The sequence below is a fragment of the Manis javanica genome, chromosome X (genome assembly GCF_040802235.1).
Source record: "Manis javanica isolate MJ-LG chromosome X, MJ_LKY, whole genome shotgun sequence".
Taxonomy (NCBI): domain Eukaryota; kingdom Metazoa; phylum Chordata; class Mammalia; order Pholidota; family Manidae; genus Manis; species Manis javanica.
The window spans coordinates 50,078,150-50,103,382 of record NC_133174.1 but is presented as its reverse complement, the minus strand read 5'-3'; the positions used below and the strand labels follow the sequence as shown (position 1 = coordinate 50,103,382).

Below are 25,233 nucleotides of genomic sequence, written 5' to 3'. Positions count from 1 at the left end.
AACCACCCGAAGGGGAGGCTGGACGAACAACCCCCATCCTAAGCCCGCCGTAGTGGGGCTGGCAGAAGAAGATTGACGGGGCCCGGGAGCTTCTCGCCCGACCATTTCCATCACCAAACAGGAGCCCAGGGTTACTTTAATAGTAGACGGTCGGCCCATCTCCTTCCTCCTAGATACAGGAGCCACCTTCTCAGTCTTGTGAGAATACCAGGGCCCTACCACGCCTGCCATTACTCCTGTAGTCAGGGTAGGAGGTAAACAGATTTTCCCATTAAACTCCCCCCCTTTTATGCACAATCCAAGACAATCCCATACCTTTCTCCCACTTCTTCCTGGTTATGCCCCCGTGTCCCATCCCTTTACTAGGATGGGACATCCTTTCTCTCCTCCATGTTTCCATAACTGTATCGACTCCCAAAGCCCCCAGTACTCCCTTTCTGATGGCCCTCATAGCCGACGAACCCCTCTACCCAATTAAAGCTCCGGTTTCACCCTCATACACCCTGTAAATCCCAATGTTTGGGACATTACAAGCCCCTCTGTGGCTCTATGTCCTCCTGCCTCTATCAAATTACATGACCCCTCTCCTTATATCTGTCAGGCCCAATACTCCTTAACCACTTCAGCCCTCATAGGCCTCCAACTCATCATTCAAGATCTCTTAAACAAAAATTACCTCAGACCCACTCACTCCCCATTTAATACCCCCATATTAGCTGTTAAAAAAACCAATGGATCTTTCTGCCTTTTCCAAGACCTTCACCTCATCAACATGACCGTTGTCCCTATCCATCCCTTAGTTCCAAATCCATACACCTTTTTATCGCAGATCCCTGCCTCGGCATCCCACTTCTCAGTCCTAGATCTCAAGGATGCATTTTTTTCTATCCCTCTGGACCCCTCCTCCCAAGATTTTTTCGCCTTCACCTGGACGGACCCATACACAAGACATTCTGAACAACTCACTTGGACAGTTTTGCCACAAGGTTTCCGAGATGGTCCTCATATTTTTGGACAGGTCCTAGCTCAGGACCTCAAACAGTTTCATCATGATCACTCCAAGTCCACCTTATTACAATACGTAGACGATCTTCTACTCTGCAGTCCCTTGTGGGAACAGTCTCAACTTGACACTGCCTCCCTACTTAACCTTCTAGCTTCCAGAGGTTACTGGGTATCCCCCGTCAAATCTCAAATCTCTTCCCCTTCTGTCACTTACCTCGGATTCCTTCTGTCTCAACAAAGAAAGTCCATTACCTTAGACAGAAAACGACTCCTCTCTGACCTTCCCATTCCCTAAACCAAGACAGAAATCCTTTCCTTTCTAGGCCTGGCTGGGTATTTTAGAGTGTGGATCCCTAACTTCTCCCTGTTGGCAAGACCCCTATACGACCTCAGCAAGGGCCCCCCTGAAGAACCATTATCATCCTCACCCCGACACTCCTTCATTAAGCTCCGTCAAGCCTTTGTGGAAGCCCCAGCTCTCCATCTTCCTGATTTGTCGAAGCCCTTCTCATTATACATTCATGAGAGGTCCAGTCAAGCTCTAGGAGTCCTAGGCCAATATTATGGCCCATCCCTTGCCCCAGTAGCTTATCTCTGCAAGTAATTAGACCCCACAGTTTGTGGATGGGCCCCCTGCCTACGGGCATTAGCCGCTGGGCAGCTCTTGCAGAAAGAAGCTCATAAACTAACATTTGGGGTGCCCCTTACCATTCTGTCCCCACATCACCTAAAAGATCTCTTAACCTACAAAAGTTTACAGATTCTCCCTCCCTCCAGACTCCTGACCTTACTGTCCTCTTTCCTCCAAAATCCAGACATTTCTTTCCTCCCCTGCCAGCCCCTGAATCTGGCCACTCTTCTTCCTCTACCCTACTCTCCTCATACTCCCTCGCATGATTGCCTAGAAGCCCGTCACAACTTCCTTCCATGCCACTCCACAATCTCCGAAGGAGCCCTCTCACACTCCGACCTTATCTGATTTACTGATGGGCCCTCCTTTAAACAGGAGGGCACCCACTATGCAGGATACGCAGTAGTCCCCAGCAAAAACGTCATTGAGGCATGATCCCTACCCCCACCTCCCCAGTACAACCAATCAACAGGCTGAACTCATTGCAGCCACCAGAGCTTGCACTATGGCCTGGGACACGTCTCTCACACTGTACACTGACTCCAAATATGTATTCCACATTCTCTTGTCTCACGTGGCAGTATGGAAAGAATGAGGCATCCTCACCACAAAAGGAAATTCCATCACTAATTCAGCCTTAATTATTAAACTTCTAGAGACTTCACAACTCCCACACCGACTAGACATAGTCCACTGCAAATCACATCAAAAGGATGACTCCCCCATTGCAAGAGGTAACAACAAAGGTGACAGAGTAGCCCGGTCAGTTGCCCTATCAGAAGACACACCAGACAACAATCCGTCTGCCCTTGCGGTTTTAGCCTTATCACAAGACACCCTCTGTTCCCAGGACAAAGAGTCTCTCTTCCACTTCTAACACGATCTGTTCCATCCCAGCCCCCAATCCTTGATCCATTTTTCACAATCCTTTTTTTCTCTCCTGAAGACAAAACCCTACTTAACCAAATCACCCGCAGGTGCACCATCTGCCAACACACTAACCCTAATACACCCCACAAGGCCCGACCCTTCCCGGCTCATCAAGCAAGGGGTAATGTCCCCACCACAGATTGGCAAATAGACTTCACTAACATGCCCCCTGTACAGTGTACCAGATACCTACTCGTGTTAGTAGACACATTTTCAGGATGGGTCGAAGCTTTCCCCACCACTAACAAACGAGCGTCCGCGGTTGCCTCTTTCCTCCTCACCCAGATCTTTCCTAGGTTCGGGATGCCCACTTCCCTCCAATCAGATAACGGTCCTGAGTTGACTGCCCAAATTATCCAGAACCTCTCCAAGTCACTCTCACCCCCTGGCATTTACATTGTCCTTATCCACCACAGGCTTCGGGAAAAGTAGATAGAACCAATAGGAGTCTAAAGGACATCCTGACCAAACTATCTCTAGAACTACACCTTGACTGGGTTCGCTTACTTCCCTTAGCTCTACTCTGCATTTGGGCCCTCCCAAAGAAACCTTCCTTCTTGTCGCCCTTTGAGATCATGTACGGCTGCCCAATTCTACCCCCAGGACTCCCTTCCCACAAAGGACCAATTCCTCCCAATATGGCCCTTCCGCTACTCTCTCTCCTCCGCACTGAATTGTGGAAATATCATGATTGGCTCCTTCCTGATCCATCTGCCTCCCCAAATCCTCCTGTCTTACAGCCCGGCCAACTAGTGTTTTATAAGGTGCCAGAGGATCGGCTCTCTCTTACCACAAAATGGGAAGGTCCACACCCAGTTATTCTCTGCACCCCCTCAGCTGCCAAGCTCTTACTGCCTGATAACTCTGTCACCCCTTGGATTCATATCTCCAGATTGAAACCAAATACCCAGGACCCACCTTCTCTGGACACCCAAGACCCATCAGTCACAATCCAGTGTCCTTCAGATATAGTCCAAGATGCTGTCTACTCTACCACGCCTCATCCCTCTGATCCCTTGAAACTCTGCATCTCCAGTTCACCCCCTTTGCCATCCATACCCGAATCATGACTTTTCCTCCTTTACTGCACTCTCGCTTTTTTTTCTCATTCCTATTGTCTTCCCCGCCACCCCAGCCTCCTTTGTATGGCGATTCAAAGTCAGACAGACTTACACACAGCATCAAACAAAAGTTATTGCCCTCATTGCCACACTAGACTGCCCTCTGAAAAGCTGCTCTGAGCCTTTATACCTCCACTTTCCTCCCTCCACTGAAGTGTTCACTAGCAGCTACCTTTATTCTCCCTACCTCTGCTTCCTCTATGACCAAAAACAAGCCTATTGCAGGCGATGGCCAGACACCTACGGGGGATATCCCTACTGGCCTTGCGCCATTCACTACATGGGTAACTCCCGGTACCCAGAGTATTACTCCTCCAACAGTTTCATTCAATATCCCAACAGCTCATTCTCCTTATCAATCCCAGATCCCTGGGACTCTCGATGGGCCGCCAGGGTCACAGCATCAGTTTACTATGGGGGGTCCTCGACCCCCCATGGTACCCTTCATATCTCTTGAGATTATGTTCCCTCTCACTCCCAGATCTCTCAAGTTGCATCAGATATCAGACATTCTGAAAAAGTCATTATCCAAACTCTTGACGGCGCCTCTTCATCTTCTTATTCCTCCTACTCTTGGTTACAGCTCATTCAAGACACTACCATCTTTCTCAACCACACCCTCAACACCGCCAATTGTTTCTTGTGCACATCACTACAGCGCCCACTGCTGGCTGCCATGCCCCTTAATATTTCCAACTACTCCTTCCATGCAGAAGGACAACCCCTCCGCCCCCTGGCAGACATACCCCTATGGGAACCAGAATACACAGATAATCTCACCATCCACCACTGTGTAGGCCCAACTCCACCCCCCTCCAGCGCACTTCACTGCCTCTCTATCTACACCCCTACCTCCGGCTTTAACACTTTTACATAACCGGAACACTTCTTTTGGTGTAATGGCAGTCTTTTCAACTCACTGCCTCCCAACTCCAATATACCCTGCATTCTCATCACCCTAATCCCACAGTTTACACTTTACAGCATGGCAGAATTTCTTAAGCTCCAACCTCCCTTGCCCTCACGCACAAAAAGGGCTGCTTTCCTTCCCATCATGGTGAGTGTCTCTTTGACTACCTCAGCCATTGGGGCAGGGTTTTTGGGAGGAGCCTTGGGTCACTCTCTATGGGCAATTAGAGATCTCAATGCCAAACTTGAGGGAGTCCTGACATCCATTGCCAATTCCCTAGCCTCTTTCCAAAGACAGGCCACTTCACTAGCTAAGGTCACTCTTCAAAACCGGCGGGCCTTAGATCTGCTTACAGCCGAAAAGGGCGGCACCTGCGTCTTCCTCTGGGAAGAGTGCTGCTATTATATCAACAAATCCGGCATTGTAGAAACTGACATTACCAAACTCACCGACCTTGCCTCCAGCCTCCACTCTATTTCCAATTCCAACCCATTCTCTTCAATACTAACAAACTCCCTCCTTACCTGGCTCTGGTCCATTGCAGGCCCCATAATAATCATTCTTCTCACCTGTCTCTTCTTACCCTGTATAACAAAGTTCATCAAATCCCAAGTCGGAAAAATCTCTAATCAAACTTTCAACCAGCTTTTACTCAGGAACTATCAGCTTCTGGCCACAGAAGATCCCTCACCCTCATGTAACCTCCTCACCACATGCTGAGATGGACCCCTCTCTCTGCTGGAAACTGTTCCTAGAAACAATGGCCGCAGACGCCTGGCTTCTGGTATCCGTATCCTCTTGGCACCATTGGAATCAACAAGTCCTCGACCTATGGTTACAGGGAACCTTCATTGATTTCCAACCTGAAGAAGTCCACATCTACTCGTTCTTACTGTGGGGAGTCCTATCAACCCTTTCCTCCAATCCTCAAGCCCTCACTCCCTTTTCCGCCCCTGTTCAGCAGGAAGCAGTCAGAGAGAAAGCAACGTCCACAACCCCATAGAGGAGAAAGGGGGGAATGAAGGGCCCCCACCCGTAAGATGGCGAACTTCCGGCTTCACTTCTGGGTCCTCGGTTCCCGACAGCGCCACCTGAAGCCCAATCACCTCTCTCCCCCCTCCCAGTCCCAGCACCTAGGCAATAGCCACCAGCCCCGTAGAAGTAACACCACAATCACCCCATGCCCCTTCCTATATAACCCAGCACCTTTCCCTAATAAAGCGGAATTCTCCGGTGAATTGCTGCTGTGTGTCGCTCCTTCCTTTCAAAAACCACAATAAGGTATCACCTCACACCAGTCAGAATGGCTACTACCCAAAAGTCAAGAAATAACAAGTGTTGGTGAGGATGTGGAGAAAATAGAACCCTCCTACAGTGTTGGTGGGAATGTAAATTGATTCAGCCACTGTGGAAAGCAGTACAGAGGCTCCTTAAAAAACAAAAAACAGAAATATCACATGACGCAGTAATGCCACTTCTAGGAATTTACCCAAAGAAAGCAAAATATCTGATCCAAAAAGATACATGCGCTCCTATGTTTAGTGCCCCATTATTTACAATAGTCAATATATGGAAGCAACCAAAGTGTCCAACCATCAAAAGACGAATGGATAAAGAAGTGGTACATTTATACAATGGAATGCTAGTCAGCCATGAAAAAGGAAGAAAATTTTGCCATTTTCCACAGCATGAATGGACCTAGAGGGTATTGTGCTAAGTGACATAAGCCAGGCAGAGAAAGACAAATACCATATGATTTCACTTATATGTGGAATATAAGAACAAAACAAAACAAAACCAGTGAATGAAACAGAAATAGATCAAGGATACTGAGAAGTGACTGGTAGCTAACATGGGGGAGGGTTTGGGGTGGGTAGGTGAAATAGGTGAAGGGGATAAGGAAGTACAAAATCTCAATTATAATATAAATTATTCGTTGGGATGAAAGAACAGCATAGAGAATGTAGGCAATAATTCTGTAATACCATTCTATGTCAACAGATAGCAACTACAGTAGTTGGGGTTGAGCATTTAATAATGTAGATAATTGTCGAATCACTATGCTGTATACTTGCAACCAGTATCATATTGTATTATCAAGTATCTTTAAATTAAAAAAATACTGTAGGTACTCCATAATCTAGTCAATCACCGTAAACAGTTTTCTTGCTAGATATTTCACTCTACAGTTATACCAATTCCCAACTCACTGATGACAGGCAGATTGGAGGATCATCAGCATCATTAATTAGAGCATTAGGCATCACAGGCCAAATCCATTGCAGTGAGACTGGGCCACCACACTTAAATGCAAGTCAAGTAGGCACACCTGGGCTGTTGGATATGGTCATCTGCACATTTTTCTCAGGAGAGTCCATTGCAGTGACTTAAGGTTTAACCTTATCACGTTTAACTGTTATTCCTGCCCAGAGACCTCCACATGCTGGAGAATCTAAAGTAAACTGGGAGAATGTCCTCATTGTGCTGCGAGATTGGACATGAAATTTACCATGTCGTAACCAATGGTGGAAGTTGCATTGTATAGGGAGAACCCAGGAATGGGTTGGGTTTTCCAGATTTCAGTATAAATTACTTCATGCTCCAGGCTTTGCATCTCTTGGCTGAACAGAGCTAATCTGTTTTGGCCCCACCTCTTACTCATTCTAATCAGGAGGGCGAAAAATTTAACTCTGTGACGAATTCTCCTGAGGACCTTGCTCAAGACGATTCTGGATATGGAAGGAAAAGGGGAAAGAAAAATACGTCGTTTTTAATAGGGATTGCTAGCACTATGGTGGTTTAATGCTGACGCAGAGTGAATTCTCTCAGGAATTTTCGCTCATCTATCAATCCGGCCAGCCAGCCAGCCAGTAAACAATTTTTAACACATGAAAAGTACTAAGCACCATGCTTAGCATAGGGAAGGACTGGGGTGTGTGTTTATTTGGGCACATGCAGTAAGGTACGGATTTAAATTGCATTTAGCAGATAGATACCCAGGTATTCCAACACCATCTACCTAATGAACTGGGAAGAACTCTTTGATATCCTATTCCTATTAACTGCGGGACTTATTTGTGCATGCCAGGCTCTGCCTCTGGGCTTTTTATTCTGTTCTAAAGAACCAGTACCAGAATATTCAAATCACTGTGGCGTTCAACACGTTTTAATATCTGATAGGGCCAGTTTCTGCGCATTGCACTTTTTTTTTTCCTTTCAGGAACGCGTTCGGCCCGCGGCAGGGGGCGGGGTCGCGCCTCTGTCGCGGCTTTGGTTCCAGCGGAGCCTCACGGACGCGGAGATGGAAAGCCCAAGGCTGTTCCCGGCTCGTGGGGCACGACAGGGCGGCGGCGCTGGCAGCCCCGTGAGCGGCGGCCGGGACCACGGAGGCCCTGACACGCAGGCTGGCCAGGCCCCCATGCGCCGCCTCCTGCTGCTCCGGGGACCCCAAGATGGCGGGCCCGGGCGGCGGTGCCAGGAGGCTCGCGCGGCCTCACGGGGCCCGGGCCTGAGCCCTTTGGCGCCAAGGCCCGATCACACTGGCGGCGGCGGCCGTGGCGGCGACCTCTTCCTGGTACTGTTGGACCCTGTGGGTGGCTACGTGGAGACCACGGACACTGGCCAGGCCGCGGGGCCTGTATGCAGGGAAGCGGCCGAGCCGGGCCCAAGGCTCCAGGCGGACGAGAGTAGCGAGAACCCCGCGGGCCGCCCTGCTCGGGGCCCCCGCTGCCTGTCCGCGGTGCCTGCCCCAGCCCCGGCTCTGGCCCCGGTCCCTATCCCGATTCCCGCCCCAGGCCCGGGCCCCGCTGCGGCCTTCGCGGGCACCATCACCATCCACAACCAAAACCTGCTCTTGCGCTTTGAGAACGGCGTCCTCACCCTGGCCACGCCCCCGCCGCCAGCCTGGGAGCCTGGGGTCGGGCCTGCCCTGCAGCCTGGGGGTCTGATCGCCCCGCAAGCAGCGGCCCTGCACACCGCGCAGCCTGGCGACTGCCCCGAGCTGCCGCCCGACCTCCTGCTGGCCGAGCCGGCCGAACTCGCACCGGCCCCGGCACCGGAGGAGGAGGAGGAGGAGGCGGAGGGCCCGGCCGCCGAGAGCCCCCGTGGGCTGCTGGGCCCGGGCCCGGGCGTGGTGCTGTACCTGTGTCCTGAGGCGCAGTGCGGACAATCCTTCGCCAAGAAGCACCAGCTGAAGGTGCACCTGCTGACACACAGCAGCAGCCAGGGCCAGCGGCCCTTCAAGTGCCCCCTGAGCGGCTGCGGCTGGACTTTCACCACCTCGTACAAGCTCAAGAGGCACCTGCAGTCGCACGACAAACTGCGTCCCTTTGGCTGCCCGGCGGAGGGCTGTGGCAAGAGCTTCACCACCGTGTATAACCTCAAGGCGCACATGAAGGGCCATGAGCAGGAGAACTCGTTCAAATGCGAGGTATGCGAGGGGAGCTTCCCCACGCAGGCCAAACTCAGCGCCCACCAGCGCAGCCACTTCGAGCCAGAGAGGCCCTACCAATGCGCGTTTTCCGGCTGCAAGAAGACGTTTATCACAGTGAGCGCCCTGTTTTCCCATAACCGCGCCCACTTCAGGGAACAGGAACTTTTTTCCTGCTCATTTCCTGGCTGCAGCAAGCAGTATGACAAGGCCTGTAGGCTGAAAATTCACCTGCGGAGCCACACTGGTGAGAGACCTTTCCTTTGTGACTTTGACGGCTGTGGCTGGAACTTCACCAGCATGTCCAAACTCTTAAGGCACAAAAGGAAGCACGACGATGACCGGAGGTTCATGTGCCCTGTGGAAGGCTGTGGGAAATCTTTCACAAGGGCTGAACATCTGAAAGGCCACAGCATAACTCACCTGGGCACAAAACCTTTTGTGTGCCCCGTGGAAGGCTGCTGTGCCAGATTCTCTGCTCGCAGTAGCCTCTACATTCACTCCAAGAAACACTTGCAGGATGTGGACACTTGGAAAAGCCGTTGCCCAGTCTCCACTTGTAATAAACTCTTCACATCCAAGCACAGCATGAAGACCCACATGGCCAAAAGACACAACTTCCGCCAGGATCTCCTAGCTCAACTAGAAGCTGCAAATTCTCTTACACCCAGCAGTGAACTCACCAGCCAGGCACAGAGTGATTTCAGTGATGCAGAGCTAGTGTCTCTCTTCTCTGATGTGCCTGGCAATAGTTCTGCGGTGCTGGGTACGGCACTGGTGAACTCTGGAATCTTGACTATTGATGTGGCTTCTGTGAGTTCAACTCTGGCAGCGAATCTCCCTGATAACAATAATAATTCCTTGGGGCAGGCTGTGGATCCTCAGGCCCTGATGGCCACCAGTAACCTTCCTCAAAGCCTGGATACCTCTCTCTTTTTTGGAACGACAGCCTCTGGTTTTCAGCAGAGCACCTCAGATACGGATGATGTCTCAAGTCTAAGTGTGGAGCCAGTGGGATCCCTGGGCTCCTTGGCTATGAAAAACTCCGGTCAAGAGACCCAAGCTTTGACCCCCAGCAGTAAGCTAACAGTGGACACAGATGCTCTGACTCCTTCGAGCACACTTTGTGAAAACAGTGTCTCAGAACTACTGACACCAACCAAAGCAGAATGGAGCGTACATCCTGATACTGACTTCTTTGGACAGGAGGAAGAAACCCAGTTTGGATTCTCCAATCAAGCAGGAAACCATGGTTCTCAGAAAGAAGCAGATCTTATCACAGGGACTGGCAGCTCATTTTTGGTATGAACTAACTCTATTCATTCCTCGCCTCACGGCTTACTCTTACTAATTACACTCAATGTTAAAGATGTTCTGGACTAACTGTTTAAATGCAGTCATTTCTTTTAGGTCTGAAAAAGAGCAGAGTCCTGGGCGACGAGTTTGGAGATTTAAATTCTGATCTTGAGCCTGGAACTGACAAGTTGCGTGACCCTGAGCGAGCCACTTAACCTATCTGAGCCTTAACTTCCTTGCTTATAAAATGAGGTGGTTTGAATAGATTGTTTTTAAAGTCCTTTCAGCTCCATATTTTCATGGTTTTGTGCTCTTTCTTGAAAATTTTAGAATATTTTACAATAACTTGCACATGCTTCTATTGTAATGAAAAGTACATTGAGACTTAATAATCAGAGAACATGGAACAGGTGTTTAACATCTTATGGAAATTTTACACAATGCCAAAATATTTCTATAACTTAGTGTATGAGCTTTAAAAAAAGTAAAGGTAATTATGTTTTTGTTCGTTTTACCTATTTATCTTTCTCTTCTCTTTTTTTGGTGAAAAGCGGTGTTGTGCAAAGTGCCAGGGCTTTGATATAACTCAGACACAGAAATATTGACTTTGTGTTGTTGCATAAGTGGCCTTAAAAAAGTTATTTAGTGTCACTAAGCCTCAGTTCCCTAACTGTAAAATCATCTTTATAACGTACACGTGTCTTGTGCGTCTTACACTTTTTTTTCTATCCCAGTAGTTAGTTTTGCAGGGAAAATATTTGTGATTTGGCATGTTTTGATACATCTTTATCACTTTTCCTGCTCCTTATTCCTTCTCAAAGAGGAAAATTAACATAATTTTATAACACATTTGTGCAGGCAATAAAGTTTTATGAGGATTAAGAATCTCTTTCTTCCACAGATTAAGAAAGATTTTTCTCCACACAATTCTTACACGACACTGCCCACATGTCTTTTAGACCTGATTATAGTGTCTTTGCTGTGTATTCAAGGCTTGCCCACAGAGCGACTAGAGAGCCTGTGGTTCCAAAAAAAATCTGGGAATGGATCAGAATGAGATTTTCTCCCATCTGTGCCCCAGAGAATTCATTGCTTGCCTTCTCCCATGGTTGGAATGAGAGGTTTCATTTGGATTTTGAGTAAATAATTGTCTGTCTTACATGAGTATAGTTTTTTACAGTTTACGTGTCACTTTCACAAGTATTCTATTTGATCATCACAATTTTGTGAGATAGCCTTAGCAAAGTTTTAACTAAACTCATATTAAATATACCTAACTTACTTTATAAATGAATTTTGCTTAGTAACTCTTAATTGTGTATGTATGTATGTTTATATTTGTGTGAATATATATATAATATATATTTGTTATAGAATGGGAGTTACAGAATGCGAGTGTATGTGTGTGTGTATTTTATATATATACTTCTGAGTTTCATGATCCTTTTGTTTACAACCATATTTTCTGTATCACCTGAATTAATGTCTGTTTCCTTCTGCTATCTTTGTTCCCTCTCCAACCTATTCTCTAGCATGTACACACGAGTCCTTGTCATGATCTCTTTTTAAACTTTAATTAGGCAAGTCTTCTTCATGGTCACTATTTCTCAGCCTTTCTCTTCATGGCCCATTTTTTTAGTCACAATATTTACTGCAAGTCTGAGTGTGCACTAAGATATTGTTTTCTGGACTGAGATGTCATTGTGTATATATGAATCAAATAATAATGGCGATATTTTATGTAAAGTTTTCATGAGACATGAGACATGTACTTTTGCTTTTCTAAATTTTTTTTCCACCATATAGTTCTGTTAACAAACACTATTTGTTGCTCTGAAACATTCTAACCCAATATTATTTGCATGGAAATATTTGTGGATGACATCTTTATAATTTGCAGTTTGGCAGTGCACTTTATAATTTGTCACTTTGAAATGCATCCATACTAATTTTTAAATTGTACTCATTCAGTGAAAAAGCAAAAAGTATATAATATACATACATTTGTACTCAAATAAATGGTCAGATTTTGATTGTTCCTAACCATTTAACAAGTTCTCCTTCAGCACCATGGAAAGATTTTAAGCCCGTTTTAGAAAAGTGCTGTCATTAGCTAAGTCCTCTTACATAGATTATTCTTCATTTCCTAGAGATAGGAATGGAGAAACTATCTGAGGTGAGAATCATTTAGGAGTCTATTGAACACACAGACATCTGTTGAATTATATAACCATAAAAATATTTAAAAATCCTTTCACTTTGTTTCTTTAATTCCTTGATCCTGTTTCCTCCCATTAAAAACTATCATAAAATGCTCTTTTGTTCTATTCTGTGCAATTGTCAAAGGACAAATTTTACTTTTCTTGAAGATAATAATCTTGTAATTATTTATGGGCTCACACATTTTCTTTCAGTCAATTTGTTCAAAAGATTTCTCTTTGAATACCATTTTCCCAGCATGATGGTTAAAAATGGCATGAAATTACAATCAGAAGTGTGACTACAAACATAATGGTTACATTCTGGTTAAATTTGCCATTTAAAAAAATAATGGGACATCGTTTAATGTTATACCGGTTGCCTTTTGTGCCTTTACTTTATTAAAATTTTGCCGATTGAAAACACAGTAACAAAATGCTTTGTAGGAAGGCTTGTGTCTAGGGGAATCTGTTGAACATGCCCATCATGAGTTGAAATTTGTTAATCTTGACATTTTTACCATTATCTTTTACCTTTATAGTATTACATAATTCAAAGCTTTGAGTAGTAGAAATGAAACTTGATAGAATGAGTATCATTTTTCTCTGTAGATTAAATGCTTCATATTCCCACATAGGAAAAATAATAGAAAACTTTGGTATAATAGGTTATTTATGACTATTCCTTGATTCCAAATAAAGCATTGATTAACTCCATTTGGGAATACTCAGAATTCCTTAGTAATTATTGGTATCAAACAGATCCACTTGATGAGTTGGTAATAATAAAAACTAATTTAGGTGCAGATCACTCAAAATATGTGATAACTGAAATATAAGACTAAAGTGAAATTTATGTTTATATTCATTTTGAACAAAAGATTTGCTTAGTAATTTTTAAAAAGAAATATGAATTGGGGATTTAGAGAACAGATTAAGAACTTTATCAGAACACAACTACATATAAAACACAAAGCAGTCATTACAAATGAACTTACTGTATTTTTCAAATCTGCACTGAAGGAATCTTTGGTAACAATTTTTAAGCTAGTGACATCTCTCACTGTACATTTCAAGTTAGTTTACTGACTACCTACAAAATGCAAGGTAAAGCACAAGGGATATAATAGATAGGAGTAAAATACAAGCCACATCTTAATTTTGGACAGGACATGGGAATTCACATATTAAACATTTTACAACTGAACAGTACCATACCAGGAAATGTGCTTTTAGACACCAAATTAATGATTTGGAGGAAAGGGAGAGGCAGTAGTTATGCTTTAATGGATGGTTAGATTTAGTTATATAGAGAAGAGAGTAGATGAACTCCAGTCAGGAAGAAAATAATTCAAATGGAGTTGGCCACAACATTGGGAAAGACAACCTAGCTCAAACGAAGTGTTCATGTTTGGAAAAAGCTGGGTGTTAGGGTTAGACTACCAGTACAGAGCCAAACTTTAGAGAGCTGTGATTACTAGTAACAGTAGGTAGGACTTTATTCTGGACATGGTTAAGAGCCAGTGAAGATATATAAGAAGGAAAGTCAAATGATGAATATATAGAAAGCTCAGTATATTAACCATGTACAATGTGGATTTTAGGGACATAGGAAAATCATTTAGGAGTCTATTGTAATAATTTTAGGGTGCTGTGATGAAGGCTTGGACTGATACTGGAGCAGGAAGGGACAGATATTGGGGATATTTCCAAATTGAGGAAGCAAATATAACTTGGTTACTCATTGAATATATGTGACATCCATCAGAAAAAGGAAGTTCAGAAGTGACTCTAAGGATTTCTTGGAGACTAAAAACTACATTTCATTAACATGAACAGGAAGGTTGGGTATTGAAATCTTTTATATATATAATATATATGGAATTATATATGGGAAGTTAATTAGGCCATATTTAATTCACTGGGAAGTGATAAATCACTTATCTCTGAATAAGCTATGCATATTGTGGATTATACACACTCTTAGATAGTGGAGACCACTTCATCTCCCTTGGTTCCTTCATATTCTCTGATTCACAATGTTTGTACTCTTGTTTGCCTTTGAGTTTTTACAGGCCTCTACAACCTCATATAATACTACCCCAGAATAGTCTGCATCAAAATGAGCTATGTCATCTCTGTAGATTGGAGAGACAGGAATAGGATTGTCCAAAACTAATTTGGGACTCCTTACCCATAATCTGTCACTAACATGGTATGGGAGCTCAGTCACAGGAATGACATCCTCTGTTATCTACATACCCTATTTTCTCCTTTTTATTGTTACCCTTACCCCTAATGGTGATAATGCAGAAGGAATGGAGTCCAAAGAAAAAGTTAAAGTAAATAAATAGCATCACTGACTACTGAGCAGTTGCATTTTGTTTGATGGTGAATTGCTGTCCAGCATTGTCAATAGAACACGTCATCTCATTCTAGTTTTCTGATATTATGGAACTGAAACACATGATCTATCACTTGGCCTACAGAAAGTTATTCAGTATTTTAAACAAGACAATGAGTCTAAAGAGCATTAATAAGATATGAATCTCTTAGAAATATCTCTTATTGTTACCAGTTTATTAAGCAGCTGGTAATTGAGTACCAACTCTGTGTAAAGCAGTATAAAGTATGACACAAAAGTATATTTCATCAATTCATTCAAACATTTTTGAGCACTTATTTGACAAGTGCTGTCTGTCCTTGTGCTCACACACATTATAGACAGGGAAACTAATCATTGAAAAAAATATGTAATCAAGTTCTAAATGGTTGCATTTGGAAATACAGATTTAAATACAATAGCAGTTGTAATTCTCAAGGGTGGACTAAAAATTGTTATGAAAAATTTAATGTACAGATAATCAAAAGCTATTTCAAAAAGTTCTAAGAATCTAAAATTCAACCTGGGGTGCAGCAATTAAAGTATCCTAAATTGAAATTTTAAAACAGAATTTTAGTGACAGCTTAAATTAAAGCAAAATCCTTAGGAATTAAATTTTAAATTATGCTTATTTTTATTTATTATAGATTGTAATCTTGGCTGTTGTAAGTGTTAAATCTGAAGGTGATCTTTTGGAAACCCTATAATACAAATATTATTTTCAAATGAGAAAACTAGTGCATAATTAAATGGTATTAAGCTAAATAAAATTACCTTCATATTAGACACAAAAGCATATTTTGATTTTCTGAAAAACAAAAACCACAAGGAATTTAATTAGAAACTAATTATTTCATATAGGTACACTAGTTGAAAAGAAGGGTATATAAATTTAATGTGATATTTAGGACTAAGAACTGGAATTTAACATGAAGAATCCTGAGAAATCACCAATCATGTGGTTAGTGTCAGGGTAATCACCAAGCAAGCATTTAAGAGGCTCAGTAAGTTGCTTGACACATTTGGAAAGGAGAACAAAAACAACCACAGCAAAATAAAACTCTTTAGTGAAGCAGCACTAAGTTTCCAAGATGCAAGACAATTATACAAATGGTGTAACAAAAAGAGACATTTCAACTCTTGGGCATTCTCACTTTGGAATAAACCCAAGAAAGTATTACTCTTCATCAGGACCTGTTTCCCTTTCCTGTTTACACTGCAGTATGAGACTTCATTATGCTGGATGGATGTGAAAGAAGGAAGCTGGTCACATGTCTTTGGGGAAACCAGCCAAAATAGAGAAATGAAATGGAAATTCCACAGCCAATGACGAAGTGAATAGAGCAGCAGTTCACCCCGTTCTAGTTCCAACTTTAGAATATATGCTGCTAGATAGAATGAGTATTCTTTTCCTCCCAATTCATGTTAGCGTTTGTTAGTTAATGGTAAACTTAGTACTTGGTGTTTCTAAGGAAATGCAATATTTTTTTTTCCATTAAAGTCATCTTATATTTCTGTGCCTTGTAGAACTAATTATTATTTTATTGCCAATTATTTATAACACCAATAAGAATTATATCAGATGCTATGACATACTAATAGAAAAAAAGAGACAAGTCATGTATTTATTATTTTGCCTCACTTTTCAAAACATTAAAACTTGTTTCTTTTTTTCTAATTTGAGGTATGTCACTGTCATTTATGTACTTAGAAAGCAGTAGGATTTGAGAGTATTGTAAAAATAAGACTTCACACTTCTAACTTCAGAATTTGACTATTTTGCAAATGGAGAAACCTAGGCTAGCTGGACTACTTTCCTAGATAACAGAAGGCATATATAAGGGAATGGAAGACAAACTCATTGGATAAAAAGAGATTAATTTCTGTTATTAGAACAGATTTAGTATTTATCGATTTTGCTAATTTTGTATATTTTACAGACTATTATAGTCCATTTCTAGAAGAACAACTGCAGCATTAAATCTTTATACCTTAAAAATTTAGCTAACTTGCATTATATTTAATTTTTATAGTAGGCATTTGATAATCCTTTGCACTGCTAAATCTATGTGCCAGATCTCCTGAATATTGTAAAAACTCAATGCATAGGAGTTTGCAAAATTTCTGTTTGCAAAGTGATTGATTCTAGTTGTCCCTCACTTTAGATTCTTTTGGGGCAAAAAAATCCTCAAAGATAAAATGTTAGCTAGATCTAAGAACTCATTGAGGATTCTTCCCAAAAACAGAAATGAGAAAATAAAATTTAAATAACAAAAAGAGGTCAACTTTGCTCTATAGCCAAATGTTTCATCTTTTCATAAATGTCTTTGTTTGATAACATATGGATAAAAGCACAGTGCAATTTTGAAACATGCCCAGTATTTTCCAGTTACAGTTAGCAATATAAAGCCTTCAGATAGATGCTGTTGAAACATTGGTCATCTGTCTGATACCATCTCACTTTCAGAAGTTCCATGAAGATAGTAAGAAGTGAAAAGTTTTCCAAATTTAGGTCCTGCCTATGATTTGCCAAAATGTGGTCAGATTAGATGCTATTGATTATTTTACGTGATAGATAATCTTAATGGTTTGTGCTTTTAACTATTTCTACTCCATAGTCTTTAAAGTATTTGAAAACTAAATGTATTTGATTCATGCCATTAAGATTGATAATTCATTTTTTATTTGATTTTCTTTTGCAAGACTGATGGATTAAGTAAATAAGCATTCAGATAATAGCTTATAGGTTATCAGTTTTGAAGTTGTATATTTTAATCATTCTTTGCTTTAATTTCTAAGCTACCCTATATTGAATCATAACTGACTCTATGAAACATTTTATTTATAAAATGTATTATTTTCATGTTTTTAAATGAAATGTAACATATATTACAAACAGATTATGAGGCTATAGCTACATGAATTTTCACAAAGTGTAACCACCTACTACCCAGATCAAGAAATAGAAATCTACCAGAACCTCAAAGCTCTGTTGTGTCCTCTTCCAGTAGACTATCCTGAACCAAAGCAAGTATGATCTTGACTTCTAAAACCACAGATTAAGGGTTTTTTGGGTTTGTTTTTGTTACTCTGTTATTATTGAGATAAAAGTCATATAACATAAAATCATGAAATTTACTATTTTAACCATTTTAAAATCAACAATCGGTGGTTTTCAATATATTCACAATGTTTTGGAAACATCAGGAGTATCTAATTCCAGAACATTTTCATCACTCCCAAATGAAATCTCACACCTAATAAGAAGCCATATCCTATTCCTCTCATCCCCTAAAGATTACTAATTTAACTTTCACTTATCTATGGATTTGCCTTTTCTGCACAATTCAAATAAATGGAAGCATACAATGTGTGACCTCTTGTGTCTGGCTTATTTTACTTAATCTGTTTTCTGTGTTCATGTTGTAGCATGTATCAATACTTCATTCTTTCTATGGCTAATAATATTCCTCGGTATGGATATGCCATATTTTGTTTATTAATTCATCAGTTGAATATTTGGGTTGTTCCCACTTTTTAGCTATTATGAATAATGCTGCTATAAACAATTGTGTACATGTTTTCATGTGAATATATTAAAACCATAGATTAATTTTGTTTATTTTTAAGTTTTATAGTGTGTTTGACTTATTTTATGGAACATTTGGTTTGTAGGCTTCAGCCATGCTGTTGCTTGTAGAAATAGTTTATTTTTGTTATACATAGTACTTTTGTATGCCTATATCACAATTATTTTTACATTCTGTAAATGGGCATTTATGTTGTTTTCAGTTTGGGACAAGTATTAATTATATGTACCATTCAAATGTACCATTTTTGGTGAGAATGTGTATTCATTTCTAGAGAATATGTATTCATACCTAGGAGTGGAGCTTGGTATGTCTAGTTTTACTTACTATCAGTTTTCCAAGGTTGTATTAATTTACACCCCACCAGCAGTTATGAGAGTTCTAGTTACTCTGCAACCTCACTAGCATCTGGTATTGTTTGACTTTTATTTCGCCAATTTGGGAGGTGTTTACTGAAATCTAATTGTAGTTTTAATTTACATTTCTCAACTAAAATCAGAAATTGTTGCATAGATCATTATAGAAGAAATCTTGAAGCTTGTAAAAAAATTAATTTATTTGAAAGCTGCCTTGTAGTGAATTTTCTAGACGTTTCTATGAGGGGAATCTAATAGAATGTCAAAGACATTCATATTAATGAACTTTTAGTAATTAATAAAAGTCACACTGTTAATTGATAAAGCAACATTTTAAACTATATTCCTATATATTGTGGCTGCTCTCTATTCATATTGGAAAAGGGTTTATACCTAACTGCAAAGTAATAAGGCAATTGTAGGGATAAAATTGAATTTGGATTGTGGTTTAAAATTTCCTTCTAAGTTTAGGGAAAATAGCAATTTTATATAAAATGGATGAAATTCCATGTGATGGAAATATTTCCAAGTTACTATATAGTATCTAGTTTGCCTGAAAATGCTCTCTCTCCATCTTCTACATGCCATCTACAGATGAAAATCCCTAAAATATGGCAAAATAGAAACCCAATGCAGAAGAAGAAATTGTAAGAAAAATGTGAAACATTTGCAAACAACGTTTCAAACCAAAGTTTCAAAAGAGTTCCATAATGTAAGATAAATTCTTTAGTAAAATAAAGAAATACAAGGAAGACATTTATTTCATAGTAGTAATTGCACCTTAAAGGAAGAGATCAATTAGAAATTGACTTTAATGAAAGTGAGTATTTTCATTTTTTCCATTTTTTTACCCATATTATTAAATCACCCCCTCCACCCCCCAGTGTGGTTACTATCTGTAAACACAGAAAGATGTTACTGAATCATTGGCTGTTTTCTCCATGCTATACTACTATACCCCTAGCAACTTACATTATGACTGAGAAATTTTGAACCCCTTTGTCCTCCTCAACCTCCCCTATCACCCACCCCAACCCCTCCCCTATGGCAAACACAAGTCTCCTCTCAGTGTCTGTGAGTCTACTGCTGTGTTGTTCATTCAGTTTTGCTTTGTTTTTATATTCCACAAATAAGTAAAATCATACAGTGTTTGTCTTCCTTTGCCTGACTTATTTCACTGTGCATAATACCCTCTAGGTTCATCTATGTTGTTGCAAGTGGTAGGATTTCTTTTCTTTTTTCTTTTTTTTTCACCAATCATTTACTTATTTATTCAGTTTTAGTATATATGTACAGCAATTTCAGAATTGTTAACTTATACCCCCATGAGAAAGTGTGCCAATGGGAGTATAGTACATACAATATATGTCTTTGGTCTTCGTTTCCAGTCAAGTTAAAATTCCATATTCCAAAGTTATTTAGATCAGCACCTTTGTTCCCCCTCTTACTTAGTCACTTTTATCCTCCCCAGAACATACAGCACTGCTTGGCCTAGAGAAAGCATTTTTTAAATACTTAATAAATGAGCAAATGACATGCACATTCATTAGGGTCCATATTTTTTCACCTTTTACAGAAACTACTTTAACAGCCGTTACAGACTATATGCCTTCCCTGATCTACTTTTTTTTTGAGAGAGCATGTCTCATATTTATTGATCAAATCATTGTTAACAACAATAAAATTCTGTATAGGGGACTCAAAGCACAATCATTAATCAACCCCAAGCCTAATTCTCAACAGTCTCTAATCTTCTGAAGCATAACGAACAAGTTCTTACATGGTGAACAAGTTCTAACATAGTAAATAAGTTCTTACATGGTGAACAGTGCAAGGGCAGTCATATCACAGAAACTTTCGGTTTTGATCACGCATCGTGAACTATAAACAATCAAGTCAGATATGATTATTCATTTGATTTTTATACTTGATTTATATGTGAATCCCACATTTCTCATGTATTTATTTATTTATTTTTTAATAGAACGCTGAAGTGGTATGTAGATGCAAGATAAAGGTAGAAAACATAATTTAGTGCTGTAAGAGGGCAAATGTAGATGATCAGGTCTGTGCCTATAGACTAAGTATTAATCCAAGCTAGACAAGGGCAGCAAAACATCCATGGATGCAGAAGCTTTCTCTCAAAAGGGGAGGTGAGGTTCTAAGCCTCACCTCTGTTGTTACCCAATTTCTCACCTGATGGCCCCGCTGCGACTGTGCCTGTCTTAGGTTGTTCCTCCCTTGAGAAATCTTACTTGTCTCTGGCTAAACAGCCATCTTCCAGGGCCATACAGGGAAATGTAGAGTTGGTAAGTGAGAGAGAAGCAATATTATTTGAAAAGGTTAGCTTTTTTACTTCGTTGCAGATTTATGCCCTGTGGCTTCTATGCCCAGCATTTGTCTTGAGGTATCTTTACCACTTGGAAGAATTATGATACTCGGTAATTTTCTATATGAGGCATGAATTCTACTTAAGGGTTGTAATTAGGAAGGAAGAAGAAAAGCTATAGAAGTAGCAGATGGAAGAAAACATGGGAAGATTGATTATTTCTTTGACATATCTTCTTGTAGAGCAACATAAGCATGTATAGGTTTTAACAAACCACTAACTAAATTGCGTACACACATTAACATAATAGGAATACAGATACATAACCAAAGCAGACCTACAATTACCAGCCATCTCCCATGAAACCAAGAAAACCAGTTAGGCACCCTAGGCATTTGTGAAAACTTATCAATAATATGATGGATATTGTCTAACTGAATTTGAATAGTTTGAGAAAAATCAGACAAATTAAAACAGTACATTCCTGGGAATTGTTCAGATCCCATATGTTCTTTTAACAGTAGATAGTCTATAGTCACACTATTTTGAAGCACTGTAACTTGCACTTCTCCTAATTCTTGGTTGAGTTCCAACAATAGAGATCCAGACAAATTTGTTGTTTTACTGTATGCAGGGCCAGCTTAGATATCTCCTTCTTCATTCCAATGGTAAGTCCGGGAACCAGAGGGATGAATGCAGCTACAGGTGCAACAGCGCCAGGATCTTTGTTGAAGTTTTTGATGATCATCTTCTGGAATGACTCTTCCAGACGATGTTGACGTTGGATATTCTTCTTCATATCATATCTTAATTCGTTTTCTGGTAGCCAAATAAGGGTTTGATCCTCTGTATAAACACAAACAAACCCTTTCTCCACACTTTGATATGACCTTTATACCATTGTGAAGAACCTATTGGAGACAACCACACAGGAACTGCTTTTTTTTTAAGAGAAAGAAATATTATCAGAAAAATGTACTTCCATAGCTGACCATCTGATACCCTTTAAAAGATCAAAATTAAGGATATGTAAAGCATGCATTAATTGTTGATTTGCAGTTAATTTTATCTTACCAGGTAGTAATCCCCCCTTTTTTGTTATCATTAATCTACAATTACATGAAGAATATTATGTTTACTAGGCTCTCCCCTACACCAAGTCCCCTGCACAAACCCCATTACAGTCACTGTCCATCAGAATAGCAAAATGTTGTAGAATCACTACTTGTCTTCTCTGTGTTGCACAGCCCTCCCCTTTCCCCACCCCCCACATTATACATGCTAATCATAATACCTCCTTTCTTCTTCCCCATCCTTATCCCTCCCTACCCTCCCATTCTCCCCAGTCTCTTTCCCTTTGGTAACTGTTAGTCCATTCTTGGGTTCTGTGATTCTGCTGCTGTTTTGTTCCTTCAGTTTTTCCTTTCTTCTTTTTTTTTTTATTGAAGGGTAGCTGACACACAGTATTACATTAGTTTCAGGTGTACAACACAGTGATTGAACATTTATATACATGATAATTCTAGCTACCAGCTATCACCATACAAAGTTGTTACAATATTTTGACTATATTCCTTATGCTATACATTACATCCTGGTTACCTATTTATTTTACAATTGGAAGTCCGTACTTTTTTTCTGTTTGTTTGTTTGTTTTTTGAGAGGGCATCTCTCATATTTATTGATCAAATGGTTGTTAACAACAATAAAATTCTGTATAGGGGAGTCAATGTTCAATGCACAATCATTAATGCACCCCAAGCCTAATTTTCGTCAGTTTCCAATCTTCTGAAGCATAACGAACAAGTTCTTACATGGAGAACAAATTCTTACATAGTGAATAAGTTACATGGTGAACAGTACAAGGGCATTCATCACAGAAACTTTCAGTTTTGATCATGCATTATGAACTATAAACAATCAGTTCAAATATGAATATTCGTTTGATTTTTATACTTGATTTATATGTGGATACCACATTTCTGTCTTTATTATTATTATTTTTAATAAAATGCTGAAGTGGTAGGTAGATGCAAGATAAAGGTAGAAAATATAATTTAGTGTTGTAAGAGAGCAAATGTAGATGATCAGGTGTGTGCCTGTAGACTATGTGTTAATCCAAGCTAGACAAGGGCAATAATACATCCACGGATGCAGAAGATTTCTCTCAAAAGGGGAGGTGAGGTTCTAAGCCTCACCTCTGTTGTTACCCAATTTCTCACCTGATGGCCCCGCTGCGACTGTGCCTGTCTTAGGTTGTTCCTCCCTTGAGAAATCTTACCTGTCTCTGGCTAAACAGCCATCTTCCAGGGCCATACAGGGAAATGTAGAGTTGGTAAGTGAGAGAGAAGCAATATTATTTGAAAAGGTTAGCTTTTTTACTTCGTTGCAGATTTATGCCCTGTGGCTTCTATGCCCAGCATTTGTCTTGAGGTATCTTTACCACTTGGAAGAATTATGATACTCGGTAATTTTCTATATGAGGCATGAATTCTACTTAAGGGTTGTAATTAGGAAGGAAGAAGAAAAGCTATAGAAGTAGCAGATGGAAGAAAACATGGGAAGATTGATTATTTCTTTGACATATCTTCTTGTAGAGCAACATAAGCATGTATAGGTTTTAACAAACCACTAACTAAATTGCGTACACACATTAACATAATAGGAGTACAGTTACATAACCAAAGCATACCTATAATTACCAGCCATCTCCAGTGAAACCAAGAAAACCAGTCAGGCACCTTAGGAATTTGTGTAAACTTATTTATGGTATGGTGGATATTGTCGAACTGAACTTGAACAGTCTGAGAGAAATCAGACAAATTAAAACAACCCATTCCTGGGGACTGTTCACATCCCATATGTTCTTTTAACAGTAGATAGTCTGTAGTTGTAAGATTTTGGAGCGCTACAATTTGCACTTCTCCTAATTCTTGGTTGAGTTCCAACAGTATAGATTGAGTCAAATTTGTTGTTTTACTGTATACACAGGCCAGCTTAGATATCTCCTTCTTCATTCCCATGGCAAGTCCAGGAACCGGTGGGATGAGTGCATCTACAGCTGTAGCAGTGCGTGGATCTTTGTTGGGGTTTTTTGAAGATCCTCTTCTGGTATGAGTCTTCCAGAGAGTGCTGATGTTGGAAGTTCTTTTTAATATCATATCTTAGTTCATTTGCTGGGTAGCCAAATTAGGCTTTGATCCTCTGTATAAACACAAACAGACCCTTTCCCAAACTTTGATATGCCCTTTATACCATTGTGTAGAACTCATTGGAGGTCACCACACAGGAACTGCTTTTTTCTTTTAAAGGGAAAGGAATATTATCAGAAAAATATACCTCCATAGCAGATCATCTGACATCCTTTAAGTGATCAAAATTAAGGATATTTAAAGCATGCATTAATCATTGATTTACAGTTTAGTTTTATCCTATCAGGGAGTAATTCCCCTTTTCTTTCTTTCTTTTTTTGTTATCTTTAATCTACACTTACATGATGAATATTATGTTTACTAGGCTCTCGCCTATACCAGGTCCCCCCTATAAACCCCTTTACAGTCACTGTCCATCAGCATAGCAAAATGTTGTAGAATCACTACTTGTCTTCTCTGTGTCGTACAGACCTCCCCTTTCTCCCACCCCCCCATGCATGCTAATCTTAATATCCCCATTCTTCTTCCCCCCCTTATCCCTCCCTACCCACCCATCCTCCGCAGTCCCTTTCCCTTTGGTACCTGTTAGTCCATTCTTGGGTTCTGTGATTCCTCTGCTGTTTGTTCCTTCAGTTTTTCCTTTGTTCTTATACTCCACAGATGAGTGAAATCATTTGGTATTTGTCTTTCTCCACTTCGCTTATTTCACAGAGAGGGTATTACCCCTAGCTCCATCCATGTTGTTGCAAATGGTAGGATTTGTTTTCTTCTTATGGCTGAATAATATTCCATTGTGTATATGTACCACATCTTCTTTATCCATTCATCTACTGATGTACACTTAGGTTGTTTCCATTTCTTGGTTATTGTATATAGTGCTGCAATAAACATAGGGGTGCATCT

At 40.6% G+C, this 25,233-nt stretch overlaps 1 protein-coding gene across 1 annotated transcript in view; it reads left to right on the top strand.

Moving 5' to 3' along the window:
- The first annotated feature begins 7,764 nt into the window (after nucleotides 1-7,764).
- The window catches only part of ZXDB (zinc finger X-linked duplicated B), an 81,986-nt gene continuing 64,517 nt past the window's right edge, over nucleotides 7,765-25,233 (top strand). The window contains exon 1 of the mRNA XM_037002413.2: nucleotides 7,765-10,328. Within this exon, the coding sequence (XP_036858308.2) occupies nucleotides 7,899-10,328 (2,430 nt within the window). The 5' untranslated portion in view covers nucleotides 7,765-7,898. The remainder of the gene's footprint in view (nucleotides 10,329-25,233) is intronic.